This window comes from Eucyclogobius newberryi, unplaced genomic scaffold (genome assembly GCF_026437365.1).
Source record: "Eucyclogobius newberryi isolate DKJ021-1_F unplaced genomic scaffold, fEucNew1.0.hap1 SCAF_9, whole genome shotgun sequence".
Taxonomy (NCBI): domain Eukaryota; kingdom Metazoa; phylum Chordata; class Actinopteri; order Gobiiformes; family Gobiidae; genus Eucyclogobius; species Eucyclogobius newberryi.
Genome location: NW_027316532.1, coordinates 8776634 through 8795527, shown reverse-complemented (window position 1 = coordinate 8795527; position 18894 = coordinate 8776634). Strand labels below are relative to the sequence as shown.

At 40.5% G+C, this 18894-nt stretch overlaps 2 protein-coding genes across 2 annotated transcripts; both read left to right on the top strand.

Moving 5' to 3' along the window:
* Window positions 1-4698: 4698 nt before the first annotated feature.
* On the top strand, window positions 4699-11313 carry lrrc8c (leucine rich repeat containing 8 VRAC subunit C). Its single transcript, XM_072438714.1, has 2 exons — window positions 4699-4864; window positions 8938-11313. Exons 1-2 carry the CDS (start codon window positions 4727-4729, stop codon window positions 11173-11175), a joined length of 2376 nt encoding a protein of 791 aa, XP_072294815.1. The 5' UTR covers window positions 4699-4726; the 3' UTR covers window positions 11176-11313.
* Window positions 11314-13046: 1733 nt separating this feature from the next.
* lrrc8db (leucine rich repeat containing 8 VRAC subunit Db) lies at window positions 13047-17992 on the top strand. Its single transcript, XM_072438425.1, has 2 exons — window positions 13047-13182; window positions 14635-17992. The coding sequence occupies exon 2, from the start codon at window positions 14637-14639 to the stop codon at window positions 17175-17177; it is 2541 nt and encodes an 846-aa protein (XP_072294526.1). The 5' UTR covers window positions 13047-13182; window positions 14635-14636; the 3' UTR covers window positions 17178-17992.
* Window positions 17993-18894: the final 902 nt, after the last annotated feature.

Here is an 18894-nt window from a genome sequence, read left to right as displayed (position 1 = left end):
AAAGGAGTTGAGTTTGAGTTCAAGTTCAGATCTCAAGATGATGAGCAACGGCTGATGTAACTATGTTTAAAAAAAGAAAAGAAAAGCAAGCTGTATCCAAAATAGAAATCCACAAATGTTGAATCTTATTTGTTCAGGTTTTGCTTCACAAACCTGAACAAATATTAATCTCAGTGTTTAAAGTTCTATCATTGACAACAATCACGACTTTTGAGTTGAATTACAGCACCGCTTTACTGAGGCTGTTGTGAAAAAATGTTTTTTAGTTCATTTATGCTGACTTATGAGACATTGAACTTTACGCCAGCTTTCGTTTCATGTGAATAGGCCAAGTAATTACAGAAAACCAGGTCGACAGATCTGTAATCTGACTACCCTAGAACTCTGACCTTTTCTCCAGGATCACATTATGATGTCGTGTGAACAAAACCGATCGGTCGACAGTGTTTTAGTCAACCAACGTTTGTATTATTCAACAAAAGATTTTTTAATTCATATGCCTCATAATAGTTGTGCTCAGAATGACATACATTTTATTTGAGTAGTATTTTTCACTGTAAATCCAGGTCATGTGGCGTCTGCTCCTGGTGCTCCTGGTGCTCCTGGTGCTCCTGGTGCTCCTGGTGCTCCGGTGAGTAGGCGTGTCCTCTATGGTCCTGAGCCTCCTGTATGATAATGAGGATTGGACCCATATCACGTGTCGGGACGAGCAGGAGGCGACTGATAAAGGCTGGTTTAGACTCGAGCGTCCCAATGATGCTGAGGTTTGGCACAGAATTGTCTGCACAGGACTGACCGGAGCTCCATGCTGTCCACACACTACAACAAGTCCAGAAAAAAGTGGTTTGATGATTCAATGATGTATTATTATTGTGACACATTAGTTTCTCAGATGATGTTATGTTATATCCTTAAAGAAATGCCGCTGTCAGCTGTATTGATTCCAGAATGAATGACTAACTGCCTTTCAGAGAAACAGTGTGGTCACTCTGTTTTACTCAATTGATGTGCCTATTAGTTTTGATTAAACTTGTATTGATTCACCGAGAGTAAGAGAATGTAATGCAGCAGGTGGTGTGATCCTCAACATGTGGTGTGCGAAACAAGAAGGACTTTATTATAAACGAGGGAAACATTTGGTTATTAGAAGTGTCGCCATGAATGCAAAAGTGTGAGGAGGTTTTTCTTTGCCTCAGTATGAGATTTCATGGCTGCACCTCCTGCACCTTTTGCACCTCCTGCTCCTCCTGCACCTTCTGCACCTCCTGCTACACCTCCTGTAGCTCCTGCACCTCCTGCTCCTCCTGCACCTCCTGCTACACCTTCTGCCCCTCCTGCTCCTGCTACACCTTCTGCACCTCCTGCTACACCTCCTGTAGCTCCTGCACCTCCTGCACCTCCTGCCCCTGCTACACATCCTGCCCCTCCTGCTCCTGCTACACCTTCTGCACCTCCTGCTCCTCCTCCTGCCCCTGCTACACCTCCTGCCCCTCCTGCTCCTGCTACACCTTCTGCACCTCCTGCTCCTCCTCCTGCCCCTGCTACACCTCCTGTACTTCCTGCCCCTGCTGCTCCTGACTGCTCCAAATCTACTCATCAATATGAACTGAGAGCCCACGTATCAACTGTCTCCTCTTGAGGTCTGAACGTAATCAGTGAGTTCCAGAGAGCAGCTCCTGAAAAACATGTGCAGCAGCGACGATAACAAACACTTTACCTGGACGGTCTTTGCTGATTCATAGAAAAGACATGTAAAAACTCGATCTAGTGAGGAGATGTGTCGTATCTTGTTGGCAAATTGCCGATAAATAATTGATTCAAGATGTTTTTTTTAACATCGTATTGCTTGTAAGTCATTAAGGCTGAATTATGACGTAAATGCGTTTTATTTGTGGAGCAAAACCGCCAGTGTGTGTAATCTAAATGAAAATCCCTCTTATGTTTGTGTCCATGCCGTCCTCCAATCCCAATCAGACCTGTCACTCTGACCTCAGCTGAATTCAGCAGTGAATTCAGAGTCCAGTGTTCTCGCTGAGGGGTTTTGGCATGGCCTGGTCACCACCATGCTCAAAACATACCGCCAGGTTTTATGATCATGGCACGTCGGCGTGCGGCGCATGGCGCTCGCTCGCACAGTGATCTTACCGCCGTAGTACTTTTCGCTCGCGCCGTATGCGAAAAAGGTTTCGAGTTACGTTCAATCCTGTTATTCCGAGTCAGTTCTACCGAGTTTACGAGATCACATGAATGTGGCATAACTTCAGAAGGGCCACACATGGTATGGGTGGATTCCTCATTATCATAAATGGGAGGGGTCAGGACACAGCCTTCAAAATAAACTAGAACAGTGCCCCTCATGGTGATGTAGGGAACACTAATGTGCCCTCTGGTATTCAAAAGTGGAATTAATAATTATTGCTTAGATTTTGTTTTAGATTTTATTTGTGCACCTTTACGGTCATTCCTTTTGAAAGCGCTCTTCTACCAGATCATGGACTTTTTCACCACTCACACCAGCATCACAAAAAAACACAAGTTGTTTTTCACAGTATCGTCAGATTGGTGCCATTATTCAACTCCAAGAATGTGTTATTGTTTATTGTCGCTATTCTTCCTGGGTTCACCAAAAGAACTGTAAGCGATAACATGGAGCCTTTCCCAAACAAATAGCGATAAGATTCGACATTTGTGAATCATACGTTTGGTTATTTCTTCCAAAAACAGTACGCAGGCCCACATCTGAAATAAGATAAGATAAGATAATCCTTTATTGTCCCACATGGGGAAATTTCATTGATGCAACGCAGAGGAAAAGAACAACTCAACCTTTTCCAACGTAGAAAACAAATGAGATAATTTAACTCTAGTTATTCAGTGATATACAGTATGACTATGAAATGAAAAGTCTGGATGATAAAATGTCCATCGTCAGTTATACTACCACAAACACAAATGTAGGTTTCGTCAAGCGCAGTGATCTTAAAATCACTGTTGCACACATTACTTGAAACTGGATATGTTGCGGTGTCTACAATGCACAATATTTCTTCTGCCCATGAAACAGCTTTGCCTAATGTGATCTCCAGGCATTAGCAGACCATAAACATCAGTACATTGCCTCTTCCTGTCGATGATGTGGAACAAAATGTCTAGGTATTTAGAGCTGTGATTGGACTAAATATCTTCACACAAAGCTTAAGAGTACAGTAAGATAATGGTAAGTTTCAGTTTAATTCAATAGTGTAGTCTAGTGTAGTCTAGTGTATCCTTAAATCCTTACGAAACCAGGTCTCAAAAGGTCATCGAAACATCACCAAAGCAGGAATACATCCGTCCTCGATTAAAACTAAAACATTATTCCTGATTTTAACCAGTTCAATAACACAGATTGAGAAAAACGTTTCATAAAATCCAAACTAATTCCACAGTGCTAAATCAGATTGGCAAAGTGACAGGACCCTCGAGTGATTTCAAGTGAATGTCTTAAACTTGTTTTGGAGTATCTCGATAACAATATACAGTTTATATTTTCACAACGCATCAAGAATGTGCTAAAATGTGCTCGTAAATGTCTTGGTTGTGGTTCAAGTACAACACGTGAATGGAGCATATAATTAACCATAAAAGTGCAGAAATATCACTTCATACCCTTGTTTCTGAGATTACACTAAATGTCTCTTTATCCTGTCTTGTTTAATTGTATTAATTATAGATGAAGTACTCAATATTCCAATTTTGCAAATCTCTGAAACTAATTGTGATATTGTACATTTTTCAACACTTCTCTCACCTCTGTGCACGTTTAAGATTATAGTTTCCATAAAAACCTTTTCCAAAGTGCTTTGTTCTTAGAGCCATAACAGTCGTTCTGCATGTGGAAAATGTGGAATAATAGTTTTCCAATAAAATTCCAATAAAATCGATCACTAAAAGGAAACAGTAGTCAGACCGTTTGATCACTGATGTTACTATAAATAAAACGCAGACAATTTGGCTTTTGTAAAATGATACGTAAACAGAAAAATACTCTGATTTCTTTCTGATTGTCGCTCCTCTGATTTGGCGGTTTGCATGAAATTTAAATCATCTTTGAGATCTAGAAATCCGATGGTAATCAGATTACGGTGTGCATGTATACACAGAGTAGCTGGCAGTGGAATATTTTGTCAGGCAATTTGCAAACCAAAATTACACTACATTGTTTAGTGGCGGTTAATATTGACCAAAATGAATACCTTGACTTTTTATTTGTGTTTCCTGTTAACGATCTCAGACGATATGATGCCAATCCAATAGAAATGTGTTTAACGATGTCTTTAAAGGTATTAGTAGAGGTTTAGATATCAGATTGTGAAAAGTATCACCTTACCCTTATTTGAATCTTTACGACATAACATTTTTCATTTGTATTTTTAATCAGCTCTTTGTGTAACCCTTTTTACTATAAACTATATATATTCAATCAAAATTATCAATATAATCTAAATGTAGATATATAGCCCATTGCTACTGTCATTACATTTAGTTTAATTCATAAAAAACAAAACATACACAAAAGAGAATTACTAAAATGCTCTGCTGGTTCTCTTGGACTGTTTTCAGTTGCCACCCAATCGAATGCCTAAATTAAAAGAGCATAAAATATCATACCAAGACTGTTATAGTGTGTTTGTGCCGTGTCATTCACTGTTGTCTCTCTGTTGTGTGTGTGTGCAGTGCAGCCATCATGATTCCTATGATGGAGTTTCGTCAGTTCTCGGAGCAGCAGCCGGCGTTCCGGGTCCTGAAGCCGTGGTGGGACGTGTTCACAGAATACCTGTCCGTCATCATGCTCATGATCGGGGTGTTCGGTTGCACGCTGCAGGTGAGAACGTCAAGAGCTCTAATACGGCCCAAATGCTGTGTTTAGAGCTTTGCCATTGAAGCACATATATTAAACTACCATTTGGACCGCTAGGACTGTTTATGACTTTTTTACAGATATCATGAACTTATGACAGAAAGAAAAATACTATTACCACTATATCACACGACACAGATACAAACACACTTTCACATTGATCATGGTGGGCACAAAAGGAAAAAGAACACGTTTTAGCCAACATCTGCCAACAGAAATGAAATCATAAAATGTGTCTCAAATTTAAATATATATACGTTACTAGATATACATTCAAGCGTAGTCACAAGTGCCGTTGCAATTCTACAGGCCTGTTTGTCGTTTACTGGAGCTGTCTATAGAAACTTCGCTATGACCGTTCTAATGTTTACATGGCCTTCTCTTGATGAAAAATATCTGCAGCAGCAACAGATGAAAAAGCGTGACATTTGGCCCAGCAGCTGTACAAGGGTAAACACTGGAGTCAGCTGCCGTCTCTGTTCCCTCCTCTGTTCATCCACTCTGAACACGCCAGGGGAAATAACCGCTCCAAATACTTTCACTTGTAATTTATCATCATACAAGTGTAGACATGTTTTATCGCAGCACGACTCTGAAGTCTCATGTATTTACCATGTTTGGGCTGCTATCTGCGACTGTCAGGACCCCGAAAAGATTGGCATTTTGTCCAGGGGCGGAGCTAAACATTCTATTGCTTTAACACAATAGAATATTTATTTGCAAATTTTCTTTTTTTTTATACTATATTCATCACAATCAGGATAATGATAAAGTGAGGATATAGATTAGATTAAAGGCGCAATGGATGATTTTTCGGCGATTTGAGAACGCAGGCGGAAGTGCGCATGTCACTCCCCCGTGCGGACTGATACAACACACACGTGCGTTTGTTTATTAGCGCAACGGAGCGCATCGCATCTCTCGTCTCCCGTAGATTTCTGTCCACTTCTGCGTCAGCTCGAACTGTCTTTCTCCATCTTCATTTTGCCCCGTACACTGAGGGAACTATATTATGATAGATCCATGCGCTTAGACACGCGGAAACGTGGGGACGAACTGCACGCGGCTGCACGTGAGCGATAGGTGCGTTTTATGATTGATACGTGGCAGGACAAATGATTTATCCACGCCACGAGGAAATATGATAAAAGATTTGCTGGAAAAAATCGTCCATACCACCTTTAAGTTTATGTTTAGGAATCATTAATTTGATTAAGATTAGGGATTGAGGAGTTAGAATTCTTTTATTTTTTGGGCAAATGTTTATTATAGATAATATATTTATTTCAAAATCAGGGTAAAATTAGGTTTAGGTTTAGTGAAAGATGTATAAATCATTCAGTTGGTTAAGCTTAAACTTTGGGACATGGAATGCTGGTGACGACAAATGCACTTTTAGGGAGTGTCCAGAAGTGTCACCGGTCTCCGTGGTGACCGGTGACACATCAGCTGTTGTTTCTGAGGCGGAGTCAGCCTGACAGCAGCTTGCTCACACTGACCCCGCCTCCTCAGACAAGTCAAACTTTACCAAAGTAACAGGTCAAGTGATACATTTTTTTGATGTGTTTAAGGTATGAAAAGACAGATATAAATTGTTTGTAATATGATGTAAGACTATTATTATTTTTGTATAAGTTTTGACCATTGACAAATCGTTATGGTGTATTTCTTGTTATTGATTGTGTTACTGTGACTAACTTTAACAGTAACAGGTTACAGTTGATGTCTCTTCATAATTTATTTAGAAAAATACAATTATTTTGACTAAATAGTGTGTAATAGTTTACATCCATCATCAAATTACTTTCTCATGTACCAAAGCAGAGAACAGCTGTTGAGTTGTCTGTAATCACTTTTTAATCTGTATAATTATTCTCATTTGGCAAAAACAACTTAAATAGTGCCTAATTGGTCAACTTTAAGCAGGTAAACAAGCATTTATCTGCCAGTAGAAATGACACGACTGTATTGTTGACAAAATGGTTGTCGATCGTGTCACATTTTTAATAACTTGGCACAAAAAATAAAGTCACTTGAGTCGCTTGAGATGAAGCACACAGGCTCAGCATAGGAACATAACGGCTTTGCCCTCACACACTGGAACCGCCTCCGAGCCACATTCTCTGCTTTTACAACCTCGGGCCTGTACAGGGTAAAAAGAGAAGCATTCAGAGGGCAGCACACCAACGGAAACTCTGATCCAGCCCTCCCAGTAAACACGGGCCTGTAAACGTGGGGGTTGCTGGACTGTGCAGACAAATAGGGCTGTCATTTGGCGGCACTCGCATAAATACAGAAGAAAGCAGCATCATAGTTAGTTGGAAATGTAACATAGCGGGATAAGCATTTGTTTTCTGGGACATTAGTGTTGCTATAATGTGCAGACCACTTAAGGAGTTGGGTTCTGTCCTGGTTTAGCCCTGAATAAATTTCCTGGCATAGCTTTCCTCTACTTCATGCCCAGGTGGACTTTGGATATGTAAAAGTCTTAAGTTTTGGGTTCCAAAAACAGGATATTGAGTTTGATGTGGTTTAGTGTGGAGTGGTCCTTGTTTAGCTCTAGTTTTAATCTGGATTTGTAATGGTCCAAGTTTAGTCAAGATTTAGGATAGTTTTTGTGTATATCAAGGACAACACTTGGATAAAAAGTTCTTCTATTGCTTCAATTTAACTGGTATAAGTAGGTGTAGTAAGAACGATTTAAGGTATTTTGGTAAATCTTTCCAAGCCATGAGTTCAAGGAATTGTCTGTAGACTGGAATACTGTCTGGATGCACTGTGCCTGAGCTGATAATGAGGAGATGAGGTTCAGACGTTTCCCCAAAATTGCCAGAATTAGGAATATTTTCTTATTTGAATGTAGAATTATGCCAATGATAACATTTGAGCGGTAAAAAAATAGAATAAGTAACATCACACAATAGAAATACTTGCATTAACTACTTATTTTTTTTGATTTCCCATGTCCCTAACCCAAAGTGTTTTTACAAGATCCATCTTTGTGGCGAAATGTAGCTTCAATATCATCATTTATCTGTATTTTTTGTAACAATATATCGCACTTCATAATGTGTTATTGTGACAGAGTTATGTAGAGCGGATGAAGGAGCATGCAAATATAAAGTATCGCCATTGTTTTACAGAAAGAAAGGTTGCTCTACCAGTTTTTTCGCAGTGCTGAAAGAAAAGGGTTGTGATTTGGATTTGAAATAGTTTTGTGTCATTGTTTTGCATGTGTAAAGTTGGTCAAATGTTATCAGGCCCCATAGTTACAAAAATATCAAGCAACCACTCAAAAACATAACATTTACAGCCACTATCAGAGCTCACATTCGACCGGTGTGACCTGCCAGAGATAAAAGGGTTTGTATTTATCGCACTACCCAGAATGACTGACTAATGGAGTTTAATATTTCATCGTTACAGTTTTATGAAAGGATGCTCTTCTGCATGTAAACAACAAAATGTTTGCACTTATGGAATGTCATCACGTCTACAATAAGTGCTCATTTCCTGCGCTCCCCTCATCTGGATGTCTTTATCTACACTGGCATCACATTAAACGCTGTGGCTTGTATCAGACGTTCTGCTGTTTCGTGAGGGTCTTTTGATGTAACAAATTAGTTCTTGTTTGTTGTTGTTGTTGTTGTTGTGTGGTTTAAGCCCTGATTTGGTCCTGGTTGAGATCTGGTTTTGCTCCATCTTCACCCTGGTTTAGTCCAGATTTAGACTTACTCTTCTTGAATGCAAATTTATTTTCATTATTTTTATTTATTTCCTTTTGTATGCGATGAAATGCCTTGATTGAATAAAGATAAGATAGATAGAAGTTCAATGCCGTACGGTGGAACATTTCTAGATAAAGCAATAACATCTTCGTAGAGACATGCATGTGGCAGACCTCCAGCAGAAAGGTTACACAGTACACTTTACATTTTAATGCAATCTTCAGGTTGACAAACATATTTATTTCTGTCATTTTTACTCATGGAAATTGTAATACCATTTGACTTTAAATTCTATGCGTTTCATTTCAGGTCATGCAGGACAAAATCATCTGCCTTCCTCGGAGTACGACTTCAGAAAACTCAAGCGAAGTGGAACTATTACATCTGCAGACTAATATTTCCACCGTTCTGCGAGAAATGAAAGGCCTGAAAACCAATCTGGATCTTCAACAATACAGCTTCATCAACCAAATGTGTTATGAAAAGGCTCTCCATTGGTACGCCAAATACTTCCCATATTTGGTCCTCATCCACACTGTCATTTTTATGGTGTGTAGCAATTTCTGGTTCAAATTTCCCGGATCGAGCTCAAAAATAGAGCATTTTATTTCCATGCTTGGGAAGTGTTTCGATTCGCCGTGGACGACCCGAGCTTTGTCCGAAGTGTCGGGAGAGAATCCGGAAGACAACGAGAACCAAATGAGCAGCAGCATTGCCAGATCGGACATCGTCATGTCTCCGGGAGAGGGCAGCTTGGAGAAGACCCAATCCCTTCGCTCGATACCTGAAAAGATTGTTGTGGACAAGGCATCGGCGAGCGTCCTGGACAAAAAGGAGGGCGAACAAGCCAAAGCTCTTTTCGAGAAAGTCAAGAAGTTTCGTTTGCATGTGGAAGAAGGAGACATTCTCTACCTCATGTACGTGCGGCAGACCGTTTTTAAAGTGATAAAGTTTCTACTAATCATTGCATACAACAGCGCTCTTGTGAATAAAGTGCAAAATAAAGTCCGCTGCGAGGTTGAGATTCAAGATATGACTGGCTACAAGCAGTTCCAGTGCAATCACACGATGGCACACTTATTTTCAAAGCTATCCTATTGCTATCTGTGCCTTGTCGCCGTCTATGGATTGACAAGCCTCTACGCATCTTACTGGTTGTTCTATCGATCTCTTAAAGAATACTCCTTCGAATACGTGCGCCAAGAAACGGGGATTAACGACATCCCGGACGTTAAGAATGACTTTGCTTTTATGCTGCACATGATCGACCAGTACGACCCTTTGTACTCGAAAAGATTTGCCGTTTTTCTGTCGGAAGTCAGCGAAAACAAATTGAAACAGTTGAATTTGAACCACGACTGGACGGCGGAGAAGTTAAGGCAGCGACTTCAAACCAACCCGAACAACAGACTAGAACTTCAGCTGTTCATGCTACCCGGGCTGCCCGACACCGTTTTTGAGTTGACAGAGTTGCAGTCGCTCAAACTGGAAATCATCAACAATGTCATGGTATCGGCGTCAATCTCGCAGCTCGAGGATCTTCAGGAACTGTCTCTTTACCAATGCTCTTTGAAGATGCACCCAACCGCTATCTCCTTCCTCAAAGACAACCTCAAAGTGCTGCGTGTCAAATTCGACGACAGCAGAGAGTTTCCGACCTGGATGTATTGTCTGCGCAACTTGGAGGAACTTTACCTCACCGGACCTTTAAGCACGGATGCCTCGAAGAACATCGTCCTGGAGTCGCTACGGGAGATGAAGTGCCTCAAAATCCTCTCCATAAAAAGCAATTTGACCAAAATACCCCAGTCGATCGTGGACGTTTCGAGCCATTTGCTGCGGCTTTACTTGCACAACGACGGCACCAAGTTGGTCATGCTCAATAACTTGAAGAAAATGACAAACTTGACGGAGTTGGAAATCGTGCGATGCGATTTAGAACGGATCCCGCATTCGATATTCAGCCTCACGAACCTGCAAGAGCTAGATTTGAAAGAGAACAACCTTCGCTCAATTGAGGAAATCATTAGTTTTCAGCATCTACGGAAACTAATTTGCCTTAAACTTTGGTATAACAGCATCATGTATATTCCAGAGCACATCAAGAAGCTGAGCAGCCTCGAACGCCTCAACTTCAGCCATAACAAGATTGAGATTTTGCCTTCGCACTTGTTCCTATGCAACAAGCTTCGCTACCTAGATCTGTCCAACAACGACATCCGATTCATCCCTCCAGAAGTAGGCGTGCTCCAAAGCCTTCAGTACTTCTCCGTCTCGTGTAACAAAATTGAAAATCTACCGGACGAACTGTTCTTTTGCAAAAAACTCAAAACGTTTAAGCTGGGGAAGAACTCGCTATCAATATTATCGCCAAAGATTTCGTACCTGTCTGCGCTGACCTACCTGGATTTAAAAGGGAACCATTTTGAGGTTCTTCCACAGGAACTGGGCAACTGCAGTGCTCTGAAGCGCAGTGGACTCGTTGTGGAAGAGGCTCTTTTTGAAACTTTGCCCTCAGATGTTAGGGACAAAATGAAGACTGAGTGAAGCGCCTTCGCCTGGCCATAGTGCCCGCTGCCTTTAATGCCTCCTCAGCATTTAGTATTGCATAGTATGACACACTACTGCTCTTTTTTATGAGTAGTGATAGTGGTATTTTAGTACACACTGTTACTTATTGTTGTATTCAGTATTTTATTTGATTATATAATGTAAAGGACTATGCTGAATTCAATCTTAACTTCAGGGTTTACGTCGAGTTATACAATACCCTCCTCTAAATTGACACCCCAGACAAATATGAGCAAATAATGAGGCTTTGGAGCATTCCCTTTTGGTCTACATTTATTTTTAATGTGTTTTATTCTTTTAAAACAGTTTGCACAGAAATATGTAGGATGTGACTGTGCAGCTGTTGTTCACATACATAGTTTTATTTCCAGTGATCAATTTGAGTACAGACAATACTGAACAATGGACAGGAAATTGATCCTATCTTGTTTTTTCAACATCAGAGCAATGTCGGGGTTGTCAGTAAGCCTGGAAAAGGATGCGTCATGTGTCTGGATTGTTCTAATGTCAGGAGCATTTGAGCATTCCAAAATTCTCTATGTATCCATTGGGGAAATGCAGAAATAGATTAATCTCTAAAACAAAAGTTCCTACACCGTTACAAATTTAAACAAGTGGGACAATGTGATCGGAGGGTGCTGTAAAACAAACGTCAGTATCTCATTAGAATATATATTTACAGTAATAAGGGAGTAATTATAACGTGGTTGGTTATATTCAGCTGCACTTCTGCTTCTCTCCAGCATGTGGCGCTGTTGCTTGATATTACCAGTCCTCTCCACAACCCTGCAAAACACTTACCGGTACATGGAGTCACCAGTGGTGCTAGTATTCCTCTACTGCACTGCAAAGTATTTGTATTGTTGCTAAATACTTTTGGCTGTAGACTGTTATAACAGCATTATACAAATAGATGATGCAGAAACAGACGCCTTTGCTACTATATCCAAAGAAACTGCACTAGACTTGGAAGTACTGTATAAGTGTTACATTCCCTGATGTATAGCCTATAATATTGTGTATTATGTTTTTTATTATCTTTATTAAATATTGGCTGTATTAACTAATGCCATCTGATTAAACATGACAGTGGAGGACAGTGATTATTTATGTTTTATATTATGTATAAAATTATTCTTATTATTATATTTCCTTAAAAAAAAAAAAAAAAAAAAAAACACCAGCACCAACAAAAACAACAATTTGCCTTAATAACCCTAACCCCCCTAATTACAGTAAATACCAGTGTAGTAAATGTGTAAACCACCATCTCGTTCACAGTACATGATGTCCAGGATCTATTGTCTCATCCCACACATACAGAGCAGCACATTACCGGTGACATGTGTGTTTATTCCCAGGCTCTAAAAGCAGAAATGAGAAATGGACACGCTTTGTTCCCGTTCACTCGCGTGTTGCGTCCGTGTCGCTGGTCACAAGGAGGACCCGACCATCTGAGCGCGCGGCGGGGGGAGTGAGCGCACGCTAAGCCGCTCTACATCCTGCTCAGACAGCCCCGATGTGTCGGATAAACACTCTCAGAAGCAGCAAGCATGACAAATAATCTGTGGATTCTACGGTAGCGACTTCATCCGCGCGGGACGGACCCCCCAGGAGGTACGTTATAACGGCAAATGTGGCGCATATTACGCACGTTTTACGCATCTGTTTTTTACTGTCGAAACGGGAAAGTGTTTGGTCATGTTAGCATTACAGCACGGGGAACACAACAAAGGAATGATAAAACAGGGGGCCAGTGAACCTCGATGGGACGGGGGCTTCCTCTGCACGGGGCGGTCCTGCTCCGGAGCGCGCGCGGTCCGCAGCCGGGCCCACCTTTCCCCCGAGCGCGGATGGATGCGCCGGCCGAGCTGCCAAAGCCGGTCTCAGCCTGTCATGTAGGCTTTTAGAAATACAGTAGTCTCATTGAAAAGAGCTGCGTTAAAAGAACACCGCGGCACCAAAACGCAGCGCGAACGTGACGTAAAGTGACGTTTTATTCCGATTGTGTTGTGACGTTATTCTAGCCCGACGTCCCGGAGCTTCAGCTGTCACAGTGGGTGCACTTTGTTTACAGTCCACACGTCCTGACTTGGCCTGTGTGTTGTTATACACATGGATTTTGTTCACGAAATATTGCCTCCATGACTATGTGTGTATGTATGTATGTATGTATTTATTATTTGTTATGTAGAGAAGAGGTGGAAGACTGGTGGCAGTACCTCAGTGTGTGTGTGTTGCAGTGCAGGCTGAGGCTGGACATTTGTGTGCTCACTGACCCAAGTATTGGTTGTGCATTAGTTCAAGGGCAGTGTCTTCTTCACTGTGGCCTACTTCTCTCTCTGTGTAGGCCTATATGTCCAACTATAGACCCTGTATAGGTGTAGGTGAAATAATGCATCAGTAAAAATTATTATTATATTTTAAACATCATTCAAAGTGTAATGTAATTGACTTATTGCGTTTATATGTGAAATATTGTAATACTGTTTTACTTTGCCATGTTTATATACCTAATTATGTTAGCTTTACCTTTATTTTGTATACTGAACAGCTATACTTCCGTACAGTGTTGCCATATTTTGCCCTACACAGTGAAATGACGTACATTTAAATGTCCTAAAAGTAAAGTGACTTGTGTATTCATCAATACATTGATTAATGCCAAATCTATTTTTGATTCATTAGAACAGTTGGACTCTGAGGCAGGAAATAGGTCATGGCAGCCGTGATAGTCGGTGCATAATACGTTTATTATCAAGCCACAAAGAGGCCAGTATACTCTTTGTGCTGGCATTTTTGAATCAATATGCAATTAAACACTGGGAAGAACGTGCTGGGCATCTCTACAATCAGCCCAGGGTTATAAATTAGCCTTTAGATAAAACAAAAGTTCTTTAGAAAAAAAAGAAGCTTATGAATGTCCCCGTTTGTCCCCGTTTGTCCCTGTTTGTCCCTGTTTGCTACGGTGGGATCAAGTTGAAATGAAAATAGTAGTTTGATCGTTTTAGCTGGTTTAGAGCACTAAGTTTATGATTACACATTATATGATAAGAATAAATGCATATTTACCAGAGCATATTATTGCAATATAGCATCATATTCCAATTAGGTATTGATGAATATAAAAATGTTTCCTCATAATTGTGATTGAGGTTCAAATATTTCCCTAAAATTAGTTTAAAAAAGGGCAAAAATATCACTTAATACTCATCACTTGACTTTTTTTTGAGGGTCATACGTTTTAATAACACGCTATATACTTAATATTCTAATTGTGCATGTCTCCAGAACAACAATTGCAATATTATAAATGTTTTGATATATCTCCCATTTCTAATTCCAGTAAGTATGAACAATGAACAAAACAATGTGACTACTATTAAACCATTACTTTCTATGTTTTTGTTTTGTTAAAATCTGACTTTTTTGCAGGAATGTTTACCCTCACAGAAGTCGCCTCTCTGAACGACATCCAGCCCACGTACCGCATCCTCAAACCATGGTGGGACGTTTTCATGGACTACCTGGGCATCGTCATGCTCATGTTAGCCATCTTCTCCGGTACCATGCAGATCACCAAGGACCAGGTGGTTTGTCTTCCGGTTCTCGAGCCAAACCCAGAAGAGTCCGGTGCGGTTATCAGACCTGAGCCGACCGAAAGCAACGACGTATTTTGGAACAGGGAGAACGCAATGGGCGAACAGGCGGCACCCTTAATTGCCAGAAGACTCCCAAGAGCCATTGACCATCCGGACTATGTGGGACAGCCCCATCCAACTGGTGTACGAACCAAGTTGGATTTTCAGCAGTACGTTTTTGTCAACCAGATGTGTTACCATGTCGCGCTTCCATGGTATTCTAAGTATTTCCCATACCTTGCCCTCATTCACACTATCATTTTAATGGTCAGCAGCAATTTCTGGTTCAAATACCCAAAAACCAGTTCCAAAGTCGAGCATTTTGTCTCTATTCTAGGGAAATGTTTTGAATCACCGTGGACAACGAAAGCGCTATCTGAAACGGCGTGTGAGGATTCGGAGGAAAACAAACAGAGGTTAGCGGGTGCGTCGACTCTGCATAAACATTTCTCCACCAGCAGTGAAGAAGGGAGTCCGAACCAAACTGCTGCCCCCGTGCTGACCAAATCTGGTGTCACGTTTTCGGTCGAGAAGCTAGTTAGCGAAATCCCATCCATGACCATTTTGGACAAGAAGGACGGCGAGCAGGCAAAAGCATTGTTCGAAAAGGTACGCAAGTTTCGGGCTCACATTGAGGACAGTGACTTAATTTATAGATTGTATGCCATTCAGACTGTCATCAAAACTGTCAAATTCATCCTCATTCTGTGCTACACCATGACTTTCGTCGCATCTATTGACTTTGATCACGTGTGCGAGCCTGAAATTAAACACCTCACTGGATACGCAAAGTTCCAATGCACACATAACATGGCGTTCATGTTGAAGAAGCTACTTGTCAGCTACATAGCGATTATATGCGTTTATGGCGTCATCTGTATATATACACTTTTCTGGCTATTTCGTCGTCCGCTCAAAGAGTATTCATTCGAGAAAGTCAGAGAAGAGAGTAGCTTTAGCGATATCCCCGATGTTAAGAACGACTTTGCGTTCCTCCTCCACATGGTCGACCAATACGACCAGTTGTACTCAAAACGTTTCGGAGTGTTTCTGTCCGAAGTAAGCGAAAATAAACTGAGAGAGATAAGTTTAAACAATGAATGGACTTTTGAAAAATTGAGGCAACACGTGACTCGCAATCCCCAAGACAAGCTCGAGCTTCACCTCTTCATGCTGTCGGGAGTGCCGGACGCTGTGTTTGATCTGACCGATTTGGAGATACTAAAACTTGAACTTATCCCTGAAGCGAGGATAACCGCAAAGATTTCACAAATGATCAACCTCCAGGAGTTGCATTTCTACCATTGCCCGGCAAAAGTCGAGCAAACGGCTTTCATTTTTCTCCGCGACCACCTTCGATGCCTTCACGTAAAATTTACCGACGTTGCGGAGATTCCCAGCTGGCTGTACATGCTGAAAAGTTTAAGAGAACTGTACTTAGTTGGGAATTTGAACTCGGAAAACAACAAATTGATCGGACTTGAATCTTTGCGCGACCTAAGGCATTTGAAAGTCCTGCATCTCAAGAGCAACCTGACAAAAATCCCAACCAACATCACAGACCTGTCACCGCATCTGCTCAAGCTGGTGGTCCACAACGACGGCACGAAGCTACTCGTATTGAACAGCCTGAAGAAAATGATGAACCTTGCCGAATTGGAGCTGCACAACTGCGAACTCGAGCGCATCCCGCACGCCATCTTTAGCTTGACCAACCTCCAAGAACTCGATCTGAAATCCAACAACATTCGCACCATCGAAGAAATCATCAGTTTCCAACACCTCAAAAGACTCATATGTCTTAAGCTATGGCACAACAAAATTATTACCATTCCCATTTCCATCAGCCACGTCAAAAATCTTGAATTGCTTTACCTATCGCACAACAAACTGGAATCTATCCCAGTTTCTTTGTTCAGTCTTCTCAAACTCCGATACCTCGATCTGAGCCATAACTCCATATCCTCAATACCATTAGAAGTAGGCTTTCTGCAAAATCTGCAACACTTTGCTATCACGGCCAACAAAGTAGAAGTCATCCCCAAGCAACTGTTCAAGTGCATCAAATTACGGACGCTGTGCCTAGGAAACAATTGCATTTCCACCATTCCGGAAAAAATCGGCCAGCTAACACAACTCACGCACTTGGAGATGAAAGGGAACTGCCTGGACCGTTTACCGGCTCAGCTTGGACAGTGCAACCTCCTCAGAAAGAGCTGTTTCATTGTAGAGGACCACCTTTTCGATTCTCTCCCGATAGAGGTGAAGGAGAGCGTCAACCAGGAGTCCAGTGTGGCTATGGTCAACGGGTGCAAGTGTTTCAGTGACAGTCGATAGAGGGACGAAACAAGACGTATGCTTATTTTCCTGCCATGTTTTTAGTTGTTATTTGTTTCATACAATTTTATGTATTACTGGAATAATTGGGATTCATTAAGTATAGGGGAGTTCAGCTGTTGTATGAATGCACAGTACTACGTGGTACGGTTAAGGTATTCTGTAAAAAGGAACGTATTGGGTAGGTCTATATGTAACATGAGGTATAGTTTAGGCCACTGATGTTCAAATGTACATCATGCTGAATTAGACACAAATAAATAACTCTTCACACATTATTTCCTAAGGTTGACAGAAATGGCAGGCTATGGTTATGTTTAGATTATATAGAAAGTTTAGGCCTTGTGAAATGTCATTGTTATTATGGCTTCACTGCCCTCTTCTGTGCTCAACCTGTACTGCACCATCACTCTAAAATGTGAATTGAAATGGTAATAAAAGGACACAGACACAAAGGATGCATTACCTGATTTTCTTTTTAAATGTAATAATATGCTATGGTTCTGACTGAAATACTGCACAATATATTGGTAAAGTGTATTTATACCCTAATTATAACAAGGAGGTAATATGAAAACAACTGCAAGTTTATTCCAGTATATGATATGCACTGTTTATGTCGACCATTAATGTAAAATTTACATGTAGTTTTTTTTAATCTGCATGTTATACTGTCACATGTGTGTTTACATTCTCTCCAGGTTTTATTATGCGTTGTCGGAAGTTATTTTTGTGTCTTTATTATTGACTATGAATATTTATTTTCTTTCCACTCTGCATTTTTCTTTTTGCAACAATCTACCTACAATGAACTGTAGACTTTTCGAATATGACCTTGCTTCTTTTTTTGTTTCGTTAAATACTTGAAGTAGTTGAGTTTTGTTTATTTATTCCTTTTTTTTTTTTACATTATTTTAAATGTATAATGTGACACATATAATCCACACAATCCCTGCTTGTTTCTTAAAATCCAGTATATTACTCACGTAGTCACTATAAATGTATTATTCAAGGCTTGTGTCCTGTTTCTATATGAATGAGAATGCAATGGATGAGAGCGATGTTAAAGAGGAAAAATACAGATCATTTTTGGACTCTGTTCTGTGGTTTCATTTGGTCTCCACTGTCACAGATATGTTGTAATAGTTCAGAATTATGTCTTTAAAGTAGGCAAGACGAGTTTATTTGTAGATTACACAAAGTGTCTAAACAAGAAAAGATGCATTATAATCACTATTCAAACAAATGTAAATACAATTAATTACTTTTTCATATTCATATTCACAGCTCAACAAAAAAAAACCCGCAATGTTATGAGTAATTACTTGTTTAGTGCTGCCCTCTTGTGGAAACACAAGTAAACTACAAAAACAGTATATTACGCTGCAGTACCTAGTGTATTTGTAGAATAAGAATAAGAATAGGAGTTAGGGATATTTACTCAAATACTTTTACTTAAAATAGAAAACACTGCTATCCTTTTATACCAATCAAAATACCCCTAAAGTATTGATTTATTTTATTGGGCAAAATGTCGACTGTATATTTAAAGCCGCGTGGTTTAAAACCTTTTACCCCCCAAAAAAGAATGTTTTGTAATCGCAAATATTTTCTATTGCATGGAAAAATGCAGAAAAACATCGTTCTTACCTTGAGGGGGCTTATCGCCACAAACCTGACTCGTACTTGGCCTGAAGTGGTCTCCTCCTGCCTATTT